Source organism: Trachurus japonicus, chromosome 12 (assembly GCF_045865225.1).
Source record: "Trachurus japonicus isolate A0001 chromosome 12, Traja_1.0".
Classification (NCBI taxonomy): domain Eukaryota; kingdom Metazoa; phylum Chordata; class Actinopteri; order Carangiformes; family Carangidae; genus Trachurus; species Trachurus japonicus.
The window spans coordinates 25,725,357-25,753,262 of NC_140918.1; the positions used below are offsets into that span (position 1 = coordinate 25,725,357).

At 43.8% G+C, this 27,906-nt stretch overlaps 2 protein-coding genes across 6 annotated transcripts in view; one reads left to right on the forward strand and one right to left on the reverse strand.

Moving 5' to 3' along the window:
* Window positions 1-5,017, forward strand: part of tjp2a (tight junction protein 2a (zona occludens 2)) — a 38,366-nt gene extending 33,349 nt beyond the window's left edge. For all 4 annotated transcript variants that reach the window (XM_085793962.1, XM_085793958.1, XM_085793961.1 and 1 more), the window contains 4 exons: window positions 1,137-1,343; window positions 2,070-2,147; window positions 3,142-3,227; window positions 3,330-5,017. In XM_085793962.1, the coding sequence (XP_085650088.1) occupies window positions 1,137-1,343; window positions 2,070-2,147; window positions 3,142-3,227; window positions 3,330-3,486 (528 nt within the window). In that variant the 3' untranslated portion in view covers window positions 3,487-5,017. The remainder of the gene's footprint in view (window positions 1-1,136; window positions 1,344-2,069; window positions 2,148-3,141; window positions 3,228-3,329) is intronic.
* Window positions 5,018-5,673: 656 nt separating this feature from the next.
* On the reverse strand, window positions 5,674-27,158 carry LOC146977609 (uncharacterized). Of its 2 annotated transcripts, XM_085793964.1 has the most exons (14): window positions 26,716-26,953; window positions 19,361-21,331; window positions 18,114-18,278; window positions 17,877-18,083; window positions 17,354-17,393; window positions 16,934-17,079; window positions 11,487-11,519; window positions 11,080-11,166; window positions 10,624-10,824; window positions 8,289-8,468; window positions 7,307-7,519; window positions 6,588-6,707; window positions 6,274-6,414; window positions 5,674-6,189 (listed from the first exon to the last, which is right to left on the reverse strand). In XM_085793964.1, exons 2-14 carry the CDS (start codon window positions 21,254-21,256, stop codon window positions 6,118-6,120), a joined length of 3,501 nt encoding a protein of 1,166 aa, XP_085650090.1. In that variant the 5' UTR covers window positions 21,257-21,331; window positions 26,716-26,953; the 3' UTR covers window positions 5,674-6,117. The 2 variants fall into 2 exon arrangements, with proteins under 2 accessions (XP_085650090.1, XP_085650089.1); XM_085793963.1 differs by having other exon boundaries at window positions 17,877-18,278; window positions 26,716-27,158.
* Between the last annotated feature and the right edge of the window lie 748 nt (window positions 27,159-27,906).

Below are 27,906 nucleotides of genomic sequence, written 5' to 3' on the forward strand. Positions count from 1 at the left end.
AGTCGTCTGAAGTTTGGGACGTGGATTAGCTCAGTGGGTAGAGCAGGCGCCCCGTCTGCAGAGGCAGTTTAATTCAGGGTTCCAACGCGTCCTGGAAAACCTGAGAAATGGTTGACCAGTTTACCAGTCATGGAAAACACATGGAAAAAGTAAAATGTCCTGGAAAAGCTTGAGTTGTCCTGGAAAATGATTTATCACATCATGACATCAGCAACCAGAGCCTTGTTTGACTTTTTCAGACCCCACCAAGGATTTCTTTTCCAAAGAAGTGCCTATAGCCAGAAAACTAGAGACTTTGACTTGATGAGTGTGTCCAGTGTTGGACCTATTGCTCAGTGACAGATAGAGGAGCAGCACAGAGCTGTAGTGGGTGTGGTTTAAAAACAAAAACAACATGTTTGTGTTGTTCTATGATACATTTGTCATAATTTCTAAGCACAAAATAATGGACATCGATGGAAAAAGAACACTTCTCCAACGGGACAGGGGATTTATTACTGTATGGCGTAATAACACATCTGTCAGACTGTAGCAGCTGAAAAAGTCCTGGAAAATGATTTCAAGAAAAGAGCGGGAACCCTGCAACTCCATTGGTGGCCATTTGCTGCATGTCATTCCCTATTTCCTGTCTCTCTACAGCTGGTCTAATAATTAAAGGCCTAAAAGCCCCAAAATATACTTTAAATAAGAAATTGTCTGAAGTTTGTGCGCTTTGGATTTGAATGTTTACTTCTGAGCAGGCCTTTCATACTGATTCACTGGACTCAACAGTTTGAGCTGTGCTACAGACAAAGTTTGTACTTTGTCTGTAGCACAACAGACAAAGTTTGTACTTTGTACTAAGTTTGTACTTTGTCTGTAGCACTTTTCAAAAAGTGAGAGATGCAGTCACAGATGACACAGTCTGAAAATCCGAAGCTGTGAATTAGTGAGGATACTTTTGATATTTTTGTTACACTTGACTGTTTCTCTCTGTGGTGGACGTGGCTGGATGTCTGGACTGTGCTGAGGCTGCAGCTCGCTGGTGTGAGGACGTGTTTTAACTTGAAGGAGTCGGATGCAGGAGCAGATCCTCCTTATAAAAAAGCCAAGGTTTCACCTCATCCATAATGTCCATCGATAATATCCTCCGACAGGTGCGGACTCAGACTCGGACCGACTCGTCGCGCAGCTACGACTCCCACTCCAGCAGCACCATCAGCAGCGACGCAGCAGGTGGAAACAAGCCGCTGCCTCCTCCCGTGGCCATGAAGCCCACCATCCCCCGCCTGAGCCATCCTCCAGAGGAGCAGAGCCCAGAGAGGGAGGGGGAGGACCCGGCCAGCAAATCCTTCCTGGGAAAAGTTAGAACCACTCTTTTTCTCTCTCTCTCTCTCTTTGCTTTTCCATAACTGACAAAATCTCTTCAGTTTTTGACATATTTCTGGCTCTTGCATCATTTAGAATCTATGACTCAGTTATTAATTCATTTTTATTTCATTTTCTTCTTCTCTGACTTTCATTGCTTCTAATATGAAATAGAAAATGGGTGACCAGGTAACTGAACGTGTCATCTTCAATGTTCTTCAAACCCATCATCACTCTGCATCCATGGTGACACTGTCCTGTGATCTTCATGTCATCACACTTCATTGACTGATTGATTGCAACCTTTATGTATCCCCATAGGGAGATTCAGGTGTCTGGAACAGCAACAGTTAAAAAAGGAGAGGCGGAACACAGTCATTTAAAAGAAAAATAATTGTCTAAGGAACATACGAAGACAAAAAACAACCTGTTCAAGACAAATATACAAAGACAAAGTGCAAACAGTGCTGTACATGTTTGATGTTGTGGTGGAAGTTGGTCTGTGCTTACTGTATGTATATGTTGTTTTTTTTTAATACTTAATTTTGAAGTTTTGAACGCATCATCACTCAGCGTCCATGGTGACACTGTCCTGTGATCTTCACCTCATCACACTTCCTTTAACAGTCACTTCCTGATGCATGGTGCCGTGTGGACGTATGACAACTGTTACCATGGAGTAAATCAGACCGGAAGTTAACACCAGTTCTGTTTCCTCCCAGATTAAAGCATTTGAGAAGATGGACCACCTGGCCCGGGCCCAGAGGATGCTGGAGCTGCAGGAGGCGGAGAACGCTCGGGTCAGTGCTGATGCTCTTATTAGTTATTTGTTTGTTGTAAAAGGGACAGTGCACGCCTCTCAGCCGTTCCAGAATTAGCTCCAGATAAATTTCATCTGAGGTCCCTGGGCAGGAAACAGAAAACATATCTGCTAAGACAAACACAAAACAGCATCTTCAATGACAACAACAAGATTTGACAACATTGAAAAACATTGCAACTACAGCAATGCAGTTTGACATGATTAAAGATAACGGTGACAACAATCACAATGATGACAACAATAACAACAAGATTACACTACAGTCAATGTCCAGTGTTTGAATGTACGATTAATAGGTTGATTTCTGCCATGATTTCATCTTGGTTTTATTTCAGTAGATGCTGACAGATGAAACTGAAGCTTCTTTCACAGCTAAATGTTTGGGAGTGTTTCTGCAGCAGCAGACTGACTGCTGGCTCCGCCCTCGTCCCTCTTGTGGACTCACAACAAACGCCACATTAGTTTTGTTCACCAAGCAGCACTCACAAATAATCTTTTAAGCCGTGTCCTTTAAGAATGTTAAACCCACGCTGACATGCACATGTGTCTAGTTCATACATGCACAATGTATAAAAACACATTATCACCTCAGTCAGCCGAGCTGAATGAGCTCCAGATTTGGTCGTCCATTAGAGAGAGGTGAGTTCAGGAGCAGTACACAGCCAGAACTGACCTCAGTTCAGCTGCTTGAGAAACACTCGCAGCCTCTTTTGGTTTGTGTCGATCAGCCATTCTCAAATATTCTCAGACCAAGGACGTGACCGCTGAAACAAAACTCTCAGACCACCTGACTCCCCGTGGTCCTGTGGTTATTTACAGACACATACAGTATCATATCTAAATATGAAACGTCCTCTCTTTGACAGAGGAAGTGGACTTCAGGAGAATCTGGTGGAGGGTTTGTTTGTTGTTGTTATTTAGTTTACATATCTGGCTCTTGATCTCTTGCAATATGTTCTCTACTCTCACAGCTGGAAATTGCCCAGAAGCACCCGGACATCTACGCCATCCCAGTGAAGCTGCCAAAACCCAACCTCAACCGTCCTCAGCCAATCGGGTGAGAGCATCGCTCCTCTCTCTAACACGATGCAACAATTTGAAAAGGATTAGTCTCATGAAGGCAAAAGCTGAACTGCTCTGTTTGTGTGTGTGTGATCAGATCCAGCTCCAACCCCGAGGCCCAGACCCCCTCCAGGCCACCGTACTCGGAGACCAGAGGACACGACAGCGAGGAGGCCGACTACCGCCGGCAGCTGGCCGACCAGACCAAGAAGGCGTACTACAACCCCCAGAAGTACAAGGACACGGAGCTGTAGGCCGCAAGACCAGGACCTGACATCATCATCATCAAGCAGTCAGAGCTCACACCGCGTTACCTGGATGTAAACACTTATTAGACTTATTAGACTTATTAGAGACACTTCTCAACACTGTGGTCTCACTACACGTCTGTACAGAAGGGACTTTCACACCCGTCCTGGACTCTCACACGCGATGCTTCAGTGTCTGTGTATATACATACATATATATATACATATTGTTTTTATGTGTCTGAGAATGTTTTTGTTACAAACCAGTCTTTATTTGAGTCCATCACACCGACACAGCCTCAGTTTGTGTCTCTCATGTGCTGCTGTTACATTCAAGACACCCATGACCGTTCAGGTGGGAAAATATTTATACATACATATATGTCGTCCACAGCACAATAAATAAATAGAAATGAGATGAATAGATAATTGAGTGTTAAGCTGGAGATACCATTTTTAATTCTCTGTTGTGTAGAAATAATAAAAACAAACATGACTGACAGATCGAGAGAGGACAAGCCACATTTATCTTTGTTGTGGTGGATGTGACGGTGACACATGAGAGACAGAACCTGGAGCTCATGAACATGGTGCACCCAGACCGTGGGTATGTTTCTGTAGCCTTTTTTTTTTTTTTTTACATCCTATTAGTGAGTGGTTGTGTGTGTGCACCACTAATGTTACATCAACCCCCAGCCCACACTCTCATAACCAGTGTGATTCAGACACTGAGGTGTAGGTGTTTGCTCGTCCTCTTCTCGTCACTCTCCTGCCAGATTCGCTGATTCACGCTTCTACATTCCTCCTGTCTGAGCACTGCGCTGTGTTTTTGTGTGCGTGGTGCTGCATGCAGCGTCTTCTTAAGTGCCTTGCAGCTCTGGATTCATTTCAGACGGAACAAAGAAAGCTCCTGACACACAACACAACACAAGCTTCTTAAAGTAACAAAAAAACAGCCTGGTGCTCCAACCGACAACGGCGCACGGTGATCAAATCAGAAATAGAAACAAGTTTTTAGATTTACACACCTGAACATTTCCTTCCTACTCTGTTTTTATTTTCCCACTGGTTCAGGAGACAAGCTGTGGAGGGAAAACTTGTCCTTGTGTTTTTTGTCGAAAGCGGTTCACTTCACTGCGTTTTAAGGAGGTTGTGCTGGTGGCTGGAAAACATCAGTGTTTACATCAGCAGGAAGACACACAACAGGTAAATGATGTCATAGATTTCACAGTTGAAAACGTCCACAACAGCACTGAGAGGTTTGCAGGCGTCAGAAGGAGCAGAGCCTCCTCACAGCTGTGTGTGTGTTTGTCTTCAGCTGCTCTCAACACAGAGACAATCACATTTTTAATGCGCGTAATGTTTTTATATTGAATATAAAAAGTCTTTGTACACAGGAGCGTTGGAAAAGTGGTGACGACAATCATGTTGGTTGATCAGTTTCTTTGAAATGTCTGTTAGTTTGTGATTTTCTTTTTCAATTTGTCTCCTGAGTGTTACAGGATTCTTAAAAAACAATAAATAAATCTCTTTTTTTACATCATGGTTTGTTTTTTTTATAAATCTCAGGTTCCTTTTTTTTTACCCACTGAGTATCAGTACTGTTTCTAACTGAGCACACAAACGGGTAAAATCGTGGGCATCACTCGAAAATCACCTTTCATATACAGAGCAGCATGTTTTTTCACTCATCCCGTCTGTGTGAACTCATTACCTCTGTATCGATCAAGGCCTTTACACTAGTTAGAGACTGAGTGACAGAGCTGCAGCTGTGATCAATGAATTATTTAAAACAAAGCTGTTTTCTTCCTGTGCACTTTAACTATTTTTGACCGTCAGATTTCTGATGTAGCCGGCGTGTGTTTGATGTTTTTAGCACAAAGACATTTTCTGAGGCTTTACTGTAGGTCAGGTCAGTAATCTGTACACACTAGTGACAGCGATTTTTTTCCCCAAGTTTTATTTTTGTCTATTTTTTAAGCATGAAATGATTTTTTCACCATCCTCTTGGGGGTTGTTTACCCAGATGAAAAAAAACAACTAATCCCAACGAAAAAGAAATCCTTTTACTATGAGTTGTTTTTTTAAAAATCAATGAAAATGTTTTATACAGACGTGTTCTTTGTGAAGCTCCATGCTCAGTGTTTTCTTGTCCTAAATCCTCTTGAATCAAACCAAACACAATGTTCCAGCCTTTTAGTTAAGAGTTTATTCAGCAGAACTGTACATGCATTCCTCCATTGCTTCAGTGTAGAAGTTGTTTATCACTTGGGTCGCCCTGACAACGTATAGGTCCAACATGATTAGAGTACATTCAGATATTACAGCTATTTAACCAAAGGTAATATTTACTCTATATTTTGCCACCTAAATATGCACAATAAAATCCACAATTTTTCTCTTTGGTCAAACATAACACGTCACATTAACACTCGGCCTAGTGAGATAATCTGCTTTCTGCTGTCATACTGTAGATGTACATGTTGACATGACAGTGCACTGTACAGATTAAGGCAAGTCAAGTGATATCAAACAGGATACAGAGAGGAGAAAGGTATTAAACAAATCAAAGGTGGTGGACTATCAGTAGTAAAGGTAGACTGAGTGAGTTGGTGGTGGGGGGTGAGAGGTGTGTGTTCAGATGTAGACGGGTTGTTCCTGTGCAGTCAGCAGACGGTACATGGCAGCAGGCATCGTCTTCATGTGGATCTGGAGCAGAGAGAAACAAAACTGTGAGTATTTAATTTATTTGTGTCCGATTGCTGCATCTCAACATGTCACTGAGAGCCTGACCTCTCCCATGGCGTTGGACAGGATCTGGACGATCTTCTCGTGAGGCGTTGCCACAACGCTCTGACCGTTGATCTCGATGATGCGGTGACCGACGCGGACACCCCCTCTCTCTGCGATGCCCCCCCTCATCAGGCTGCAGATCTGCACACAAACAGGAAGTGACGGAACTTGAGCGTCATCTAAACGACCACAGTAATCTGTTGCTAAGGAATTGATACTGACGCTGGAGAACTGATAACAAAATAAAAGCCCCTGGTCTGTATGTTATCTGGGAAGATCACCGATTCATGGTTCTCATCCGTCCTAATACTCACAATGCCGTTCTGGACACTGAAGCCCAGTTGGTATCTGAGGTCCGGCCTGCGAATGAGCACCATGGTGACGGGAGGACACCGGACGATGTTCATCTTGATCCTGGACTGAGACTTCAGACCCTGAAAGAAGAAAGTCAGGTTTGTTATGACAGAATACAGAGAGTGGAAACCTGAAAGTTTAAAATAATTTGTATTTTATCTGCTACAGTTCAACTTTGATTCAAAGGATATTATTTAAGTAAAATTTTGTATTTTTCAACACTTATTGGTATTTAAATTGATTGATTTAGATCAAGACTAATAAAGGGGACATATTATGGAAATACAATTTTCTGAAGGTTCTTTAACATATATTTGGGTGTTTGTCTTGCCTTCCGGACCCCAAAGTGCAAGAATTGACAAAAAAATCTGTCATTTGCAGGCTCCCTAGGTTGAAATCCATTTGCATTTAAAGGGACAGGCACTGAAACCAGCTGTTTTGAGCAGATGAAAAGAGAGCTGTGATGTTTGATCCTTGGGGTATTTTGACCAAAGCTTGTCACAGACATGTCTTTAAGACACCTGGGATCCATTTTAATTTGTGGAAAAGGGGAATAATATGTCTCCTTTAATGAATGTTTTTGTCCAACCAGACTATATTTCATCTTATTGACTGAAATGAGGAAAAAAATACAGCAAAAACTGAATAATGAAACAATCAGTAAACCAGACTCAAATACCTTGATGATGCTCTGGCAGGTGCTGAGTGGTAAACCCACCAGACTCGTCCCGTTGATGGTCATGATCTGGTCTCCAATGTTGAGCCGCCCGGACTTTTCTGCCGGACCAGCATGCATCATGCTGGCGATGATGACGGTGGGGAGGATGGACCCCCAGCCCGACTCCACTATCACCACCCCCAGGATCTCTCCTTTCTGCTTCTCGATGTAAACCTGCAGCGAGACACGGTCGAGCTTTATCACCTCGTTAACTTTATTAACTGGATTTCCCGTCCACACAGGTGAGATCTCTGCCAGCGGAGCAACACACACTCGTCCAAACAATGAGCCCGACTGCACGGCTGTGAAAGATGCGAGACGACAGGAGGCGTTCAGCACAGCAGCGAGAGGAAGAGAGGGGGGGGGTCTGGGGTCGGACCAGGCTGAGCATCTCAAATTCACCTTCACGCTGAGGATCTGGACTTTTGTTTTGTTTTTTGGGACGTTTTTTCAGGACAACTGTCACGCAGCTGTTACTCCAAGGCCAGATGCTCATTTGAAACCACTGGAAGGCAAAACTAACAGACCGAGCTGACACATCATGGCACTGGCTCATTCACTCAATCAAATATTAACATTACTGTCCTGATCGGAGGAGAGCTGTGGTTCTGTATCAGACCTACAAACTCGAGTAGTGAAAAAGGTGACAAGTTATAAAACTAAAACCCTCGTCATTCACTTCTACTACCCTGGTTGACATAAAAAAGGTGACTGTAGCCAAAAGGTGACCAGTTTGCAGGTGTGTATGGACAGAAGTCAAACAGTTCATACGACACATCCACGTCTATCAATATCTAAAGTGTGATATTCTTTTAAAGTCTATCAGTAGTTTATTTCTGGAGGTAAAACTGTCCCAGTGACGATGACAAACTAAAGTCAACATCGGTAAAGGCGGTGAATGAGGAGCGGCTGTGACTCTGCTGCCCCCTGCTGACACACTTACGTCTCTGCAGTTCTCGGACTTGGAGAAGTGGATGAGGTCGTCGTTGTACATGTCCTGAGTGTTGAGCAGGTCGCTGTACTCCCTCTGGCTCAGATCCTCGGGGTCAATGCCGTTGGCCCTGAGGAACTCCTGGTAGGCGACGCTGAAAGACTGACCGATGGACTGAGCTATCAGCTGAGCCTGAGAGGGAGAGAGAGAGAGGGAGGGAGGTAGGGAGAGAGGGAAAGAGGTCAGGACTAGAGCTTGTGAGTGACACTAACTTTTATATTTCCTGTGGGAATAGGACCCATTTACATATATATTTACATCCCTATAACAGACTCACACACTCACATACGGGTGGAGATGTGCAACATGATGATTAACTGTAACATTAGCCCAATAATTATGGTTTGATAAAACAATTAATTGTTGCTTATATTTTTGACCCTTAAAGGGATAGTTCAACATTTTGGCAAATTGGCCCATTGCCATAATCCCTATAGTTTTCAGGAGTAGATTTGTTACCTTTAATTGTCGGTGCAAGCTATTTTTAGATCGGTGGAGCAGAGCTGCTCAGAGCTACACTACGGAGGCTAATGGGATTTCTTGGTTTCCCTCATCAAACTCATCAAATACACAATCCAACAACTCCAAAACGCTTTCGTGGAAGTTGTGACCTGCACATTCACCACACTATGAGATAATAACGGAACGTTACCAGACAGAGTGGTTTTCAAGGTAAATTCATGCAAAACCGCTGATGCGCGTTCCCGTCGGGGCAGTTTTTCGGCAAGCAGTCTTTGCATTTGCCTCTAAAACAACCAAGAAATTCCATTAGCCTCCGTAGCGTAGCTCTGAGCAGCTCGCGGCTCTCCTCCGCCATTCTAAAAATAGCTTGCACCAACAATTAAAGGTAACAAACCTACTCCTAAAACTATGGCAATGGGCCAATTTGCCAAAATATTGAACTATCCCTTTAAGATTTCTTGTAGAAACATCACCATGATCCAGGATGTCAGCAGTTCTTATTACAGTAATATGATGTAAAATAATTGTGTAGTTTGTGTATAACAGCCAATGTAGACAAATAGGAAGCAGACAGAGAAAGCTTAGTGTCTGGACAGGTGTCTTCTAACAACCTCAAAGCTACATTAATATGTTTTTTATTTGAGACCTTTTAGAGCAGAAATGAGGCTCTGTGACTTTCTGTTGCTGTTCACTGACCAACAACTACTGGGACTGTGTGTAGCATCAACAGCTCTGTCCTCAGTGTAAAGTTCACTGTCTCACTCTCCCCAAACGTTTCACTTTATCTGGCTGATTCTTGGACATAGTGGGGAGTCGGGACCAGTTGGATTTCCAGTGTTTCTTTTAATATATCCTAGACAACAAAACAGTGTTATGTCACTGACAGAGGCAGGTCACAGAGAACTGCAGTGGTTTCTATTTGCTCCCTCACTCCCCACATGTAGAATTTCTGGTTTCACTAAGGGCCAATAAAACAGCAGACAGTGAACCCAAACACAGTGTATTATTTATAGGTTACCGTAATACGTGGTTTCTGCAGGATTCAATAAGTTACGTTCAAGATGTCTTCAAATTGTTTCCATCCTGCACAAGCTAAAATTTAAATCATCCATTTCATGATTATCATGCACAGCACTCCGCAGCAGTATTAAAGTATGTTGGAAAACAAGAGAGGATGACCTGATTATTTCTTATAAAACAACAATTCCTCATGATCAAATTTGTTTAATTAACACAACAGGGTCCAGATAACAAGCAAAAAAACAGATGATTAAAAAGAATCTCTTTATTTACTCTCCTATATGTTTCTGCTCAAATCAACAGTCAGTGACCTTGCTAGCTGCTGCAGTTAGCAGCAGTGACAGTGTTTGCTACAGGACTGATGATTCAGACTTGAAACTCACAAAAAAAGGATTACAGAGCCTCCTACGCACAATCCACCATCACAAGAATCCTTCTGTCACTTTATAGGTGTGTAATGACTTCTGACAGTCTGATACTGGATACAAATACATCTCATCCAACATCAGCGCCTGCAGCAGGCAAGAGGAAATATTTGAGAATTAAACTAAATATAGGGCTTTTTAATATCCTCTAGTCTAGGGCTTTGGGAAAAACAATTTGATGGTTTTTTAAATTGGAAAAACTTGAGATGAATTGACTGTAATTATAATGAATTGTGTAAATATATTTTTTTATGTGAATTTGGTTGGATGTGATATGTTATGTTTTTAGTGTACTTGTTTTTCGAGGCTGCGGAAGGTGAAAAATAACGTATTTTCTATTCTGTTCTATTTTATGCCAACAGCGAGGATCGAGAACTCACATCCTCGGACTCAAAGACGTGACAGATCATCCTGTACAGCCGTCTGTCGTCGTGCGTCATGGTGGTCTGCTCAGCTGTGTGCTCCAGGTTCTCCTGTGCGCTGCGGGACCGGACCATCTTCCCCCGGGCCATCAGCACCACCATGTTCCCGATGTCGGCGATGTAGGAGATGGTCCTCAGCGGCAGGTCCATTAACGACTCCTGGGGACAAAAAAGACATGAGGTGCTCACTTAATTGGTTTTGCTATGATTCCCCATGTAATAACTCTCCACTGTGGTGTTAAATAGAGACGATGTTAATGAGGTTTGGAGGAGCAGCTGGTGGGGGGGAGGAAATCGAACTTGTCATTTTTTTCTTTTTTTGGGATTTTCTCTCTTAGAATAATGACACTGCCCTACGGCGCTGCAGAATTTAAAGTCATTTTAACAAGGTGAGAACACATGTTATTATTATACCTGAGTGTCTGCATTGAGGACTTTGATCCTCTGTGTGGACATGAACAGGTCGACCTCGGCGGTGGACGGAGCCTCGCCGTCGGGGCTCTGCGCAGCCACGGGGGAGCAACCAGAGAGAACAAGTGAGCGGAGGAAGCGACAGATTTGTTAAAGCACAGCAGGTGTCACAGCTGTGGGAAGGCTTCAGATCTAACAGCAACAAACAGAGGATTTCAAACAAAGACACAACATGTGCACTGTGGCGGATGAACAAACACAATAAAAAGGTGCTAAATGCCAAACAAAGGCTTCTGCTTTAAAAAAAAAAAAAAAGCTTTTTATATAAAGACAGATGTAAAAAGGTGTCGCTGCAGACCAGTGGGAGTTATCTTTATCTACAGAGAGCAAAACAAACAAAGAGAACTCACCTTTTTCCTGTTCTTCGCCTGCTTCTGAGCAGCCTGCAGAGAGCAGAGAGCACAACACACACTCACACAGAGGCAAGGCAAGAAAACAGCATTTCTGGTGCGTCGACAAAAACTCAATCTCCACGGCTGACTGTCTCCATTCCAAATGCCAAATTAATGGACACGAGAACCTCAAAGGTGTATGGCGTGCGTGCGTGTGTTTGTTTTTGTTTGTATGTGTGTAAATGTGTGTGTGTGTGGGAGGACAGTGATGTTATTGTCTATCACATCTGACAACAGCGGACTGCTGGAGGCCTCTGCAGCAAACGTCATCAAAAGTTTGGTCTTCATCGATGTGACACCGGCCACCCTGAAGCCAGACGGGCGACCTCGTGATTGTGGAAGACGTGTCGTCACGGCTCAGGGTTTGTGTTGCCAGATGTCGGTGTGTGGCATCATTTCCTCTCTAAAATCTGTGCGTTAAAGGGATTAAATCTGTTAAAGCACAGACGATCATACTTCCACCTGGATTCAAACTAGTTTATTTTATCTCGGCAGAAGCAGCACTAATGTGTTGCACACTTTGTTTACAGCTATATTTAGACTGGTTCTATTAAAATCATACGTTGGAAGATGCAGTTTTAAAACTGCAACAGCTGCACACAGTTGAACTGTGCAAAAGGTTCTTGCCAGCAGCTCGATATAACGACCTGCAGATTTACTCAGACACAGCCAATCACTGTTGAGTATTTAATTCAAAGGTCTGGGAGCATTTTACTGACTTTCCTTTTTTTTTTTTTTTAATTGATTAACACTTGATAATAGTCTGCAGATTAATCAATATTGAAAATAATCATTAGTTACTGCCCTCAAGCTATATGTTAGCAGCTGGACTGTTAGGGTGCCATGTGTTCACTGTGGACAGCAGTGTTAGAGAACAGTAGGTGATAAGATGATTTTCATTCTTTAACTCTATGTAGCACAAACACAGGCCTGGAGGTTACAGATGAGAATCACAGTTCTCACAGTATTTTCCATAAATCCTTCAGCCCTGACTATATATAGACAAATGAATATGCAGCTTTTTGGAAACTAGGCTCACAAACCAAAAACAAGTTGCTCCGATCAAGTAATCCAAACCTCTTCTTTATTTTATTCAAGCTGTTTTCTTCTCAGGATTAGAAGCAGCACTGTACTGAACTCTAAAGACTGATGAACTGCACGTTATGAAACGTTTAACTGTGTGTAACTATGTGTGATTAATTCATCTGATTGTGATTAAAGGTCCCGTGTGTAAAATGGGGGTAAAACCGTGATATCTAGCGTTCAGTTCTAGTTTGCAGCGCTCACTCACTCACACTCACCCCTGACGTCGGCAAAGTGACAGTGGCCTCTGAGGACAAAAAAACATGTTTACCACGACTGGGACGACTGGGAGTATTTCAAGAGCATGGAGCAATTCTTTCCTTTCGCCTTCTTCTTCGAAACTCGCGAAACACGCTCTCTGGCTGGCTGGATTTTCCGTCCGGGCTTCCGTACAAACATGGCGGCGCAAGATGGCGACACTCTCTAAAGCAAAACCCTTGCTATGTGTATATATATATATAATAATTACTGTATAAGGCTACGAAAACCAAACAAATTTTATTTTTTATCGATTATACACTTGTACTAATACATGTATATTCATGGGTAGTATATTCAGATTTTGCCAATACACCTTGCCAATTATTACACACTGGACCTTTAAGAGTAAAGTCCCGACTACGGCTTTGTGCCAAAACACCGTGGTCGTGGTTGACTGAGCTGTAATTCTTCAAGCAGATAAATTAGTGCTGTTGAATCACTGTTTGTTTCAAGTTCAGAAATCAAATGACCGTGATGACGACTTTTTCTTGAACATTTCTTTGTGACATTTCTGTGACTGATGTAGCAGCCTCCTACTAACTAGTATTTATTTACTCTTCTAACAACATGTTTGTCTCTGTGGGGGCAGGGTTGCTGTAGAGACCCTGGAGCGATCTCACATCAGTCCGTCTGCTCTGCCTTGTTTCACCCATGATGCTCAGCGGCTCGTGTGGCTGTGCATCACATCATCGTGAGTTGGAGTGTGACCTGTGCTGAACGTCACTGTGTGTCGTTCCGTTAACCGCAATCACATCCACTGTGCTATTTTGGATCTGGGCAGACAGCTCCTGTAATAGTCAGTGTCCATCTTGCTGTGCCCTCCTAAACAGGCCTGCCTTCGCACTTTAGGGTGCTGAGGTCACTGAACATACACTGAAAAACTTGTTTTTCTTTAGTTTTCCTCATTATCTTATTGTGTGTTTGTCATGAGAAAACGTCGGCATCTGTCTGGACTGTTCAAACAGCCCATGGAGGTGGCTTCAGACTGACCCGACTGTGTGAGTTTTTTTGTTTTGGTTGTTTTTTGTTTTTTAAACTTCACTCTTCTATGAAGGATGATTTCTGATGTGCCTGTGCTCTTTTGAACTCATGAATATGACGAATAGTTCTGAAACTATAACATATTACTTTTATGTTTTATCATTACACAGTGTTGTTTTTTATTAGCATGTGGTATGACTGAAAAAAACAGACCATTAGCATATTAAAGGGACAACGAGGAGTTTTGGAAAAGCGAAGCGTTTTCACACTACATTTATGAGCCTCCGCACGCACCGTAAAATTCTTTGACCGGCGCAAGACGGACTCATGTTTTCCTTCATCAAGAATTAAAGTTTGGAAGACGATCACATACCCTCGTAGTTCCCACCATAAACGGCAATTTGGCGGCGTTATTCTCATGACTCGCCACGAAGGAAACGCTGGTCGGCTCGCCCAGCGTTTCCGCCACCACTAATAATAACAAAATAACGATAGAGACAGAACGATATATTTATCGAAAATGGGCCCATTAACAAGTGTGGGTAGCGGAGATTCATCCACATTAACGTGAGACTTTTTTATAACAGAATAGAAACTCCTCGTTGTCCCTTTAATGTGACCTATTATAAATTCACTTCATATATTTACATCAAGTTTCAAAGTAAAAGACATTCTACAACTGATTCTTTATGAGCACTTCAAATATTGAAGGTAAATAAATAATGAAAAATATATGAAAACATCATAATCTGCTCATAAATCCAATCCACTGAATGGATGTTGCGTCACACTGACACCAAAACAACACCTCCTGTATGTTCCACGTAATAAAGCAACATTTCAATGTGAAGTCGATCTTACGTCTTTCCTTGACCTCACTAAAGTGTCCAAATCGTAGCGCAGTTGGTGTCTGATCACTGTCAATCACAGTAGCATTGCTGTTTGTCAGGTTTGTCTCACAGCATCACTGACAGTGCAGCATGAGCTGTGTGTCCGTGCATTAGACAAGCTGAATGTGACAGTGGTTCTGCCAATATGAGTTTGCTGCACTGTCACAAGACAAATGCATAAACCTTCTAAACAACTGCTAGTTTTAGTAGCAATAACATTTGCAGAAATTGTTGGTGCACTGGTTAAGAATGATGTGTGGATAGATGCAGCCTGACATGAATTCATCCAGAGAAGATGAGTCTTAATCAGCTCCACACTGAGGTTAACAGATTTCCACATTAAGCAAAGATAAAGAGCACTGGTGTCAGATCAGGACTCTGCATCAGCCAGAACCCCGAGTCGGATCAGTGCATACCAACAACAAGTGAGATGTCAGCTCCCCCAGCCTGTTTGACAGCGAGCCTCCTCTTTCTTTGCCATTTTTGAGAAAAAAAAGAAGTATTCCCCTCATCATTATCCAGCCTCCAACCTTCTCCTCCCCTGTATGTTTCTCAGACCTTAACGGAGGCGATGTCCTGGAACTGTCAGTCAACCGTCCAAAAAGCAGAGTTCGCCTCGGCTCCTGTCCTTTTCCTGCCTCTGACTTCCTCCGCTCGTCTCCTCTAAATGGCAACATCTTACTGCTCGTCTCTCGCACTCGCGCACAGTCCTACATTGGAATGCCACGCTGTCGCTGTAAGACATCTTTCTCACCAACTCCCTGACACAACCTGCCCTCGACTCACTCAAAATACGACAGATTTTTGTGTGTGTGTGTGTGTGTGTGTGTGTGTGTGTGTACCAGTATCATCTCTGGAGTTCTCTCCTCGTGTCAACAGAATAAAAGCCCCCACCCTAAACCTGCAGACAATAAAAGCCAGATTTCTTTGTACTGCTGTTCTCTGATTGCTGTGATCAAAGTTAAAAGTATCTTCCCTGTGTGCCACCGATGTTTGACATCAGACGCTGTGATCGGAGCACAAAGTGGGGGTCTGCGGTCTCCAGGGTCTCACAGCCCTGAACAGCAGTTTATATAACATCCAGTGGAGCTGAGGAGAAGAAGCCTGTATGACTGGATCAGGGGCAGTGATCTGTGGATGATGCATTGTGCACAAACGCAAGGACTTTTTGCCCTCTGGCTGCGTCGCCTGCTGAGGATTTCTGACTTTAAGAGACCCAAATACGAAGTGAACCTCAGTTACATCACTAACGATGTGTCCGAGCCTGTTAGAAAAATGTAACTGTATCTCCAATCCAGGCTGCAGCTTTGATCTTTTACAGTAGCTCCTTCTTATCTGTTGTAAGTACCATTATTAATTCTAAACAGTGCACTCTTAACATACAGTTGAGCTTTCAGGCTGTTAAAACCATCTTACTCCACACTGTCTGGCAGTAACACACACTGTACATCTTCCACATCAGCTCAAAGCCCAACTCCAGTCTGTACTCTTCCTTTAGTATAAATATTCTAGATGTCTCATGCATCATTTCAGACATAAAATCCACCTGATACAATGGGTTATTACAGACTGATATAACATATCTTCATCTGTCCAAACAGAGACTACGTTGGACATCCACATGTTTACTATACAGTATCATCATTTAAAATTTAAAAGGGAACTATGCAAGTCTGGTCGCTTTTCTGCTGTGTTGCTAACCCTCTTCTTGGCCATGTGCATTTGTTTTCAACGACGCCTGCGAAAAATCAACCAATAGAGCGGTAGATAACGTAATAATAATAATATGGTAATCATAATATATGATGTTACAATATGTATATTTGTGTAGTCTTATCTGTCATAAACAAGAGATTATGATTACGGGGCACGTTTGTGTCACAGTGCCGCTGAGACGAGAGCTGGAACACCGGAGCAGAGGCTCTGATCTTGCAAAGTTGTTTTTCAGCCAGTGGAAGGCAGAGAGCCTCCATTGTTCCTCATAACAAGTTACATGTCATTTATGAAACCATCACAATTACTCCTAAGCTGTTTAATTAAGGTAAAAATGTAGCATAGTTAAGCTTAAAAAAAATCCTGCATAGTTCCTCTTTAAATTCATTTTTATTTACACTGTCAGACTGGGTGAGTGTTAACATATAATCTCTTCTTCATCATCACTAAATCAAAGAAGCCGTAGTTTGTTCTCACCCGGACTCTGTTCATGGCCTCCTGTGCCTGCTGCATGCGGGCGCTCTTGGTGGGCGTCCTCTCTGACAGCAGGTGGGTGCAGCCCAGGTAGGTCGCTGCAAAGATGATGCCGTCAATCAGGTCTTCGGGATCACATGGTCCTGGGACTGCATGAAACAAAAAGCACTCTTTAGACACATGTACACACATGCTTCCACAAACATAATATACTGTAGATTAGAAAAGGGAAGACACAGAAATAATCATGCAAACTTACATCCACCATTTAAGACACTGTACATTTTGTAACTATAAGCACAGAGCTGAGCATATGCAGTATAATACTAAACTAAACACATTGATAAATTACTATACATATCCTGTCCACAGATAAATACAACAGAGGGCAAAAATATGACTTTCATATGTGAGTCCACTCACCATCCACAAATGTAGGAAAGGGGGGAAGAGATCTGCGAATCTGAGGAGGCAGAAAAAAAGAGAAACTACATCAGCATCCTTATTATTTCCACTCACATACTCCAGGTCTCTCCTACCTCATCTAAATTCTGCAGGACTTTTACTGCTGTCAGCCGTTTGGCTGCTGGCAGATAAACACCTTGGAAAAAGATGCCTGCCTTTGCAGGATTTATCTGGGTATGTGAGTGTCATTCTGAGAAACCCGAGGCAGAGATAGTTTAAGGAAAGATTTATTCTATAGATTTCAGAAGGGTTTCACAGGAATCGAGGGTCAGAAGAGTGTTTGTACTTGAGAGGGAGAGTAAGAAGTGTGCTGCATTAGTGAATGTTGGTTCCAGTTTGAAATGTGCCCCTGGATGTACAGACAGCTAACACTGGATTTCTCTTCTACTGATAAAAACTTTTGAAAACATGATGTCTCCTGGGCGAGTTCTGGAGGAACTTTTTTTTTTCTTCTGTGAAATCCAAGCAGGAGTTATCTCACCTCCTGGACAGAGGGCTGCTGTGGAGGCGTCTGCGGCTGAACCTGTGGCCTCAGCTGTTGAGGTGGAAGCGGCGGCTGAGGCGGTTGCTGATGTTGAATCTGTTGTTGACGCTGTTGGTGCTGAGTAGGCGGCATGTGCCCGTACGGCTGCGGCTGCGCGTATCCCTGTGGCGGCCTGGCGCTCTCCCTCTGCTGAGGCTGGTGGGCTTGGTGGTGGTGGTGATGTTGGTGTTGGTGTTGGTGGTGGTGATGGTTGTGTTGGGGCGGCGGTTGGTGGTAATGTTGGGGATGAAGCGCCCGGGATGACTCGGCTCTCCGCGGACTGACCGGGTCTCGAGGCGGAGCCGAGTTGTAGCAGGACGGAGGTTCGGGTGCCGACTGAGAGGGGGACTGAGGAGAAGACTGAGAGAGGGAAACAGAGAGAAGAGAGAAAAAGAGGAGAGCATTTTTTTTTCAAATCACCTATTTGAAACTGCAATGCAGCAACTGATGCTTACACCTTACTCCAGAGAAACATGATTCAGGATTTAGGCACCAATCCAAGTAACTCAAAATGAAATGAAAGACAAGGATGTAAATCTTGCTGTAAAACTTCCTGGAAGCAATAAAGTCAAATCTAATTATTGCAACACTGCAGACCCTGGACAGAGTCACCAATCAGCACAAGCCCTATAGGAACAGGTCAGCATTTAGAGAAAGAGGTGAAAACAGCACTATAAATATTTAGAAATAACTCTGATACGTAATCCTAAAACTGACACTTTTACCTTTCTGTTCAAGTGTGTTACATGAGATACAAAAAAATGAAACTGCTTTTGTTCCCAATGCATTTTTTCCACTTTGGACAGAGCACATTTAGTTGTTTCTCTCTCTCTGCCTCCAGTCTTCATGCCAAGCTGCAGTAAATTGGTTCTGACTCCCGAGCTCCATACTGGGAAGTGAATAAGCATATTTCCCCAAACGCTGAACTCTTCCCAAATTCTTGCCTGATGCTAAACAACAACAATATTTAGCAGAGTCGTCGAAAAGTACAAGAAGTAAAGCTCAGCTATTTGTTTGCTTATTTTTAAAGCTGACGATCCAGGGATGCATTGTGAATGTTTAAAAAAAAAAAAATCCATAGGTGCACAAATATTTTGTCATTTCAACATTTTAATTTCACTATATCTCACTGTACCCATTGCTGCTCTCCTCTTTTCTCTTTGTTATTCAGTTCAGTATCTGTGCCTGTAAAACTGTGTATCATAAAATAACTGTTAAAAATCATCTAATCTTTCTAATAATCTGAGTATGAAAACACATGAATGCGTTCAGGTGCTGAGTTCAAAAATGCTACAAAAAATGTCTTATTCTTTACTCACTGAGGAAAATTGAAACATTTTCCAATTTGAGACATTTTCACAGAAGTAGAATTGTCAATCTTTTGGGAGACATTTTCAGCAAAAAATATTATACAAATTGATAATAAGTAGAGTCATACTAACATGGCCAGCTGTAGTCTGCAGTGGGAATGCCTCCTCTGTGGGGCTGACCTCCTGCCTCATCACCCATATCGGCTCTACGGGATGGTCGGGTGTGTAGGGGGAGCGTACCGTCTTTGTCTTCACCTCCTCGATCGCCTCCTTGATGTCTTTGATCGCCAGGCTGATGGCGTCGCCGGAGCCCCTCGGCCCGTCCTCTCCCGGGACGCCCGCCACGTTCCGCTCCTCCTGAGCCTCGCCTGAACTGCTCCGTCCGGATGAGGGGCTCTTGTCCTGGGCGTCTCCTCCGTGTCTGTTTCCATGCCTACGACTTTTGGAGACGGGGCTCTGGATGCCGCTGTCCCCCTCGCCGTCAGACTGTCCGTCGTAGTGGTGCAGCCGGCAGCCGACGGAGCGGTCCAGAGGGGAGTGATGCGGAGCGCGATCTCTGATCTGCCTTGGCAGTGCGTGATAGGAGCCCTTGGTGGGGGAGGTTGGAGCCATTTTCTGTGCACTCACCTCTCTGTGGCTGGTGAAGGGCTCTTGGCGGTACTCCTGCTCATTAGTGTCGGTCCTCCGATTCGGCTGCCTGCATGGTTCTCTATGTAACTCAGGGTAGGAGGTCTTCAGGGGTTCGGGGAAAGAGCTGGGATGCGATTTAGACTCTGAATAGGTCTCGTAGACGGGATCTGGGTAAGACTTTTGGTGGGACTCTGTATAAAAGTCTGCATAGGTTTTGGGATAAGACTCAGAGCAGGAGGTGGAGTGGGACAGGGAGCATGACTCGGAGTAATCCTCGTCGTCATCTTCAGGTAGGTCATTGTCAGGTACGGGGCTCATGCTGGCGTCCTCGCTGAAGTGGTCCAGCTGGGGGAAAGGTGGGACGTCTGGGGACGAAGGAGGGGTCGGGGACTGGAGCGGCGGCGGGCTGTGGAGAGGCCCGTCCATGCTGAGGGAAGCAGCGCTCTCCGTGTCGGAGCAGAGGTCGGTGATTTCACTTCCCTGAGCGGCGATGTCCTCCCCTACCTCATCCAGAACTTCCTCCTGATCCTCCTCCACCATCTCCGCGCGTTCCTCCGCTCCGTCATCGACTGTCTGCATATCGTTATGGTTACAGCCGGGGTGACCTGGGGGCGGGCGGCGGTCTAAATCGTCCTCCGTCTGCTCTTGTTCTTCATCCTTCTCCTTAACTTCCTCCGGTTCCTCCTCACACTCTGCTTTGTGGTCCTGGAGGTCTTCTTCTTCTTCTTCCTCAGGCGGAGGAGTGTACGGGAGCTGAGGTTGGATATTATGGGTTGTGGGACCGGGTGAGAGGTGGGTGGGAGTGACAACAGCAACGGGAGTGTGATGAGGAGACCCCCTGTCCTGCGACTGCTCTGTTACAGACTCATCGGCTGAGCGCTGCTGCACCTGCACCTCTGCCGGACCTTCTCTGTCGTCCACGCCGTCCTGCGCCTCTCTGCTCGGTGGCCTCTGTCTGTGACCTCTGTGCCTGGGGTTGGGGTCACCGTGGCGACGGTAGCGAGCGACAGCAGGACGGGGCTGCTGGACGGGATGATGTTCGGCGATGTCCCGGCTCTCCCCACAGTCCTGCGTGGAAGAAGAAGAAGCAGCCGGCGCCGGACCAGGACTCTGAGCCTGGACTTGACCTTGCCCCGACGGAGGGCGACGGCGTTGCCGAGGAGGTCCACGACCTGCTGGCGCATGATGGTGGTGGTGCGGAGGGTGGTGATGATGGTGGTGGTGATGATGATGGGGATTCACTTCCCCATCCTGGTTCATCATCTGACACGGCCTCCAGGACCGGCGGACAGGAGGCTCGCCGCGCGCCGTCCCGTTGGGCTGCCTGTTCCTCCGAGGCGCCTTGTGCTCCTCACCTGCCTCCCCCATCATCTCCTCTCCCTGATACTTGTGGCTCATCGCTGGGGGCGTGATCTGTTTCCGATTTTCAGAACATGCCTCTCGTCTCCAAGGAAACCCAGCTCATAGCGCAGCCTGAGAGAGACAGAATAGAAATGGCAAAAGTCAAATCACAGAAACAGTGGATCCAAAGGGAGATGAAGAGAGAAAAACTGAAGTGCTACTTGAGCTGCATATCAAACATCAATAATCAAAAACACACTCAGATGTTTCCATAGAACAAGGGCAACATTTATGTAAATTTGCTTTGTGTTAATACAATTAAAGGGATAGTTCAACATTTTGGCAAATTTGCCTATTGCCATAATCCCTATAGTCATAGGAGTAGGTTCATTATAGACGTGAGCTGCTCAGCGAACACAATGGAGGTGAATGGTGCAGGTCCCCTGTCCCTCATTAAACTCATCAAATACACAATCCAACAACTCCAAAATGCTCCCCGTGGAGAAGCTGTGACCTGCACATTCACCACGCTATGAAATAATAATGTACCACTACACGACAGAGTTGTTTTCGAGGCAAATATGTAGCCGGAACTACATTTCAGACACGGCTGCTTGGCGGAGTGACTTCAAAAGCGCAAGTAGTTCCGAGTATTTGCTTCATGTGTCATAATGTTACAGAATTATACATGATTATTTCATAGCGTGGTGAATGTGCACATCACAACTTCTCCACGAGAGTGTTTTGGAGTTGTTGGATTGTGTATTTCATGAGTTTGATGAGGGACAGGGGACCTGTACCATTCACCTCCATTGTTTTCGCTGAGCAGCTTGCAAAACATGGTAATGAACCTACTCCTATGACTAGTGATTATGGCAATAGGCGAATTTGCCAAAATGTTGAACTGTCCCTTTAAGGATTCAACCAATTGCTTGGTTATTATTTCAGTCACTGTAAATTGGTTATCTTTTGAGTTTTGGATCGTTGGTCACACAAAACAAGCAATCTAAAAATGCCCCTGGTGGTCTGACTTGTTGTGATTACTGTGACAGGCATTTTGCACCAATTTCTTACACCTCACGAAACACAACCCTGAGGCCTGAGCGTGCTGAAAAAAACTCTGGGTCCACCTATCTAGCAGCTGGTGGAGGTGAGAAAGTGAGCAGAGTTGAACTCCTCTTCAAATGCACTTCATTCATTATTCATGCAGCTACCTCCCCTGTGTCCCCATTGTACGCCTGTCTATTTAAATTGGGGGGGAAAAAGCTACAAAAGACAAAGATCTAACTGACAGTGTCCATTCAGAACAGTTTTAGCTCATTCTTGGAAAACAACAGACATCAATATCTTGTTTGTACCTCTGTCTGTAAGTGGATACGGACACTTACCCGCCCAACATCTCTACACACAGAATAATGCTAAAAGGAAATATTCCATTATCATGTGGAGTAAAAGGCCGGGGAGTCCCTGTCTCCATACTGATAATAGCCAAAACCTAAATCCTCTGGGATTCATCTGAGTATGCAGTGCACTTTAATCTGCACCACATTCATCCATCCACCAGCAGCTGGCAGATGGCACAGCACAGGACAGGACAGGAGAGAAAAGGACAAGGAGGAGGAGGAGGAGGAGGAAGGGCAGAAGGACATCTCTTCAGCAACAGATAAGACCTGACTGAGAGGAATGGATAGGGTAGCAACCTAAATAATTAATGCCTTCTGTGAGTGAGAAGCCCAGTTTTGATATTTATTTAATATGGCGAGGCTATCAGGGCATCCATCAGCCATCTCCTATCACAGGCCTCGGTGTACCTGAGGTCAACGAGCAGAGAAACCACACCAGAACACAACCCTACTGGATATTTCAGGAATAAATTAAGTGGTTCCAGAAAAGGTCAGAAATGGAGAAAAATGTAGAGCCTGGAGGGAAAAGAAAAAAGGAGGCTAAATCTTGTTTAGGAAGGTCTATATGAAAACTGAAAAGCCTTTTTCAGTATTAATACTCAGTATACTTCAAGTTATTTATCTGAGAGTAATGATCAGGGGAATCCATAAATGTCTGTATGTATGCATGAGAGGACCTCCCCCAAACACAGCTCTGTATGTAAAGAGGATTAAACACATCTATCTATAAACTACGCTGAAATAATCTCAGTTGGCATCCAGACAATTATTGTTATATTAATATTTTTTCTGCCATCATTAATGGTAAGTAAAACAAGAAACATTTTATTCATAGTAGATTTAAGTTGAACTAATTGGTAAACAAATTATTAATAATCAAAGAAAAAGTGGTAAAGTCCTGTCTTTTAACATGTTTTCCAGCAGTATGTGTTGTTGTGCAATGGAGAATTGTCTTTAAAAGGAGATATGTAAGTTTTCTCTGCTGCTGAATGTTGATCCTGCTGGGAGTGGGTGGTGGTGATAGTTGGTTGCCAGGAGCTTCAGTCATCTTTGAATCTACAAGAGAAGAGGTTATAATACTTCGATTTCTCCAGGGCAGTCTGGATGCTACAGTGTGACTAACTTTATGAGAAAAAAAAGAAGTGATAACAAACAACTCCCTGCACTAACCAGCTGTTGAGGGTGAGATGAGAGCATGGGGTGTATAGAAATGGCAAACTGAAATAACTAATTTAAATCTGCAATAGCTGTTTAGTTTGGTTTGTTTTTTTCAGCTACATGGAAGCAGCGAAAACAAGTGAAAAACAGCTTTTGGTCTGCCACCTACCATCTTGTGTGGCTCTAAATCGTGCACTATACGCTCACCAGTTAGTTTCTAACTGTCTCTCTCTGCTGTTTCTTGCTGAGCACGTAATGGCTCAGTGGGTTCTCAGAGCTTTTTCTCTGAAAATATCTGACTGCTGCAGAAAAACTGCGCTGTGAGAACGCACCAAAGCAGTCAAGTTGGGAGTCGGGCAGCAAAACAATGAGCTGAGACTGAAGCTCTGTAGAGCTGAGAGGAGTCAGATGAAGATTCTCGTACATTCATCATTAGTAGGAACTATTTTTTGACACTGCCGCTTGCTACAGTTTTGTATCATATCATTTTAATACCAATTATCGCCTTATGCTTTAACTGAGCATATAAAGAAAGAAAAGAGAAAAGATTATTCATGTTCTTTATAAGTATACACTAATCCTTTTTATAAGTTAATTCATGGTGAATATCCGATCCATTGCATCAGTGTGAGTGAGCGTGAGTAAACTCTTGAATAAATGAATATGAATATGAATAAATTTCATATTGGATTAAGAGACAACAGAAGGTTTACTAATGTGTTTTTCATCATACACAGATAAATTCTAGACGGGGAAATCAAATATGGTTGACAGAGGGAAGACACAGAGGGCAAAGGTTAATGCTGATCCTGTAATCTGAGCACAACCACAACTGCCAGGGAGTGAGCGCGAAGGGCCGCAGCAGGAGTGAGGGCGGGCTCCCAGGGTGGCTAATGTCTTGTCTCTGCCAAGAGTTTAAGACTGGGTGGCAGCAGCCGGGTGACTCGGAGGGGGAAGTCAGAGTAGGAGGAGTTGCCCAGGTCACAGATGGCCACGGGAGCCACGGCGGAGAGCCGGACCGCAGGCCTGCAGAGCTGTGAGCGCTGCGCCTCCATCTGTCAGGCTGCAGTGAAAGCTGCGGGGTGGAGGATTTACTAGCCCATTAACTCGCTGATCTTATACTGACAGACAAACAAACAGTGACAACAACACACGTGTGTTCTACGGACACACATGGACCTTCACTGGTTTATCTCTGCTCGCTGACAATTAACTACTACGTGCCTAAAATTAGGGTTTAATGATGGTGACAAGCAATTAGCACAACATTTATAACTGAATTAATGTTACCCTTTTTATTTTTCATTATGGGCGTACCAGTTATTTTATCAACGACAGACATAACCCTCAAAATTTCCCAGAGCTCAAGGCAATATCAATAATGGGATGATATTTACTAGATGAATGGTCCTTTTAGAAGGTATTTACACAAGCAAATAATCAATAGTGGTATTAATAGACATGATGACCAGACACGTAGAGCCATCCACATCCACTCAATAATAAGTGAGCTCAGAAAATTGTCAGAGCAAACGAGTTTTTTAAGCTTGTTGATTGAACAATCAGATCTGAGTTAGCTTCTTTGGGCAGGACACTTGCCGCCATAAATGTGACTCATACACAGTGTCTAAAATGGCAATTCGCAATGAAAATTAAAAATCCTCCCAGCCAATCAGATTAAAAAGTAATTTTGAGAGCAAATATTTAATATAATTCTGGACATGATTGTGAGAACTTCAGGCAAATACTTTAAGATGATGACAGTATTGCAGTGGAAAAGGCAAGATTTGAAGTAAATCCATTTCATGAACAGCCACATGCATTACACAGGTGGTATCGAGACAATCCAGAGTTCAAATTTCACTTTAAACCCAGACCCACTGCGCTAACCTTAAAATGATTACTTGATTAGTGATTAATCAACAAGTATAAAATCACACAATGAACATTTAGATAATAGATTGAGTATGGTAAGCAATAATGTGAAACATTACCTCACTCCAACTTCTAAACTGTGAGGAATTTCTGCTTCCCATTGAATTATGTAACACTGAACTTGAGTAAACTGAGAACTGCTCAGATTTGTTGTTGTTGTTGTTGATCAAATATAATCTGGAGAAATCGTCTTGGGCTCTGAGAAATTAAGAAAAGGAGTATTCACTATTTTCTGAGATGTCATGGACAAAACAATTAATCAAGAAAACATCTGACAGATTAATCAATCATGAATGTAATCGTTTGATGAAACTGTCCTCACTTTGGGAGATGCTCCTCATCATTCACGTAATTCATTCTCTCCCGCCCTCTCTCCCCCCCTCTCTCCCTCACACACGCACGCACACACACGCCACAGTGACGGATCCACTCACTCCACTCTGCAAGCATAAGGTCCCCGTTTGGCTGCATCAATAGTCGTATTGCTTACATTGTGTACATGTTGACTACGCCATTGCTCCAGAGGGAGACGATTAATCCATGTACATGTGCCAAACTGGCAAGTGCTTTTACTTTGAAGGCCACTGACTTCTCAAATCGCCTTCCATGGCCTTGAACGATGATATTATGTTAAAAGGCACTATCAGTTAGTGATCAGTCTCGCACTTGTATCGCCTCTTTGAACACAACCCGTTTACAACCCGGGAGCTTCTTAAATGACAGTGTCACTCTGGATACGATGGGCATTTATGATAGAAATAACAAACTGTATTTCATTGTATATCAATGTGTAAAATTATTTACATGTAACTGGAAATAGTTAATAATGTACAGTAAACTGTCAACTGTCTATATGCTCCCACCGTTCCCTCCTGACAGTCCAGATTAAATCTCTATAGGTATCGGATCCGCCATCAGCGGAAAACGACCTGAACAAATTCTCGGTCCGCCGTCCGTCCTGCCCCGCACTAAACCCGGCCTCCGGTCACCGGCTGCCGGACATGACATTCACTCATTTACCTGCATGTCAGTGGCGGAGAGGCCCGGGTCCGGCTGCTGCAGTACACATCGCCCCTGTCCCGTGCCTACTTGCCTGGTTCAGCTCAGCTCGGCTCGGCTTGGCTCTCGCTTGTCCCTCCAGACAACTTGCACGGATTAAAGCGGAGAGCTCAGCCCCTCCTTCTGCACCGTGACATCAGAGCGGATTAGCAATGCACAAAGCGCCTTTACAAACACTGCTGATGCTCGTAGCTCAGCGTCGTGGTCCCACCTCCTCCTCCTCCTCCATCAGCAGCAGCAGCAGCAGCCTGCGAAGAGCTGCTATGGCTCTGACTGCCAGCCCGCTGCACCACCGTCAGTTGTCATCCTCCTCCACTCCACCGGTGGTGTCGCTGTTATCTGCCTGTTCAACATACTCCCGGACTAGTGGAACACCTGTAAGAGCCAGACAGGTAAAACAAAGTGCTGTATAACCACGTATCTGTTGGTCTGTCCCCACGCCCCAGCCACATGTTAGCCTATCTAAACAATATTGACTAGCTCACGTTTAACCTATTAAATTACGTTAGCTAACTTACTTGTACTTTGACAGCTACGTTAGCTAACGATTAGCCGTTACAAGATAGCTACTGTTACACAAAAATATTTTAAGCCACAACAAAATGAATGAAAATTTAGAAAATAAATAAACATAGGTCGTTTAATGGCACCTGCCGCTGTTGCCTCAGTGGTCTCTACAGCTGAAACAACAAATATTCCTCCTGCTTTGGAATTAAATTCATGACTGGTAGCATCTCGGTAGCAGCACTGCTAATCAAAGACGGCGGCTCTTGGTTCCATAGCAACAACAGACCATTAGCAATCGCCAAGGAATTAGAAATAGGCTACCATTGAATATCATAAATTAAAATTGAAAAAAAGGGGGAAGGTTTAAAGTGCTGTTTGCTTAAGTTATTGGTAATGAAACAGGTTGTTTTTTGTGTTTTTTGTTTTTTTTACAGAGCTGTTTCTTACTGGAACACCTGAACCCAACAGCCATTGTTGAAATTAATAACACTTTTAGTAACACCTTACATGAAATAGAACCCGAAAATATATTTATGAAAGTGTTAGTTCTATCTCTTTTGTTTTTATATGTGGCAGATATGGTTCAATAATGTTGGGAGCCTATGAGCAAAAGATTAACCACACAGGGAAAAACAAAATAATTAA

Coding starts and splice junctions, on each gene's coding strand:
- LOC146977609 (XM_085793963.1), bottom strand. CDS start 21,256: ATGAGCCACAAGTATCAGGGAGAGGAGATGATGGGGGAGGCAGGTGAG. Junction 17,394..17,876: donor AGCAGCCCTCTGTCCAGGAG/GTGAGATAACTC, acceptor CTGCCTCCTCAG/ATTCGCAGATCTCTTCCCCC. Junction 8,469..10,623: donor ACGTCTTTGAGTCCGAGGAT/GTGAGTTCTCGA, acceptor TCTCCCTCTCAG/GCTCAGCTGATAGCTCAGTC.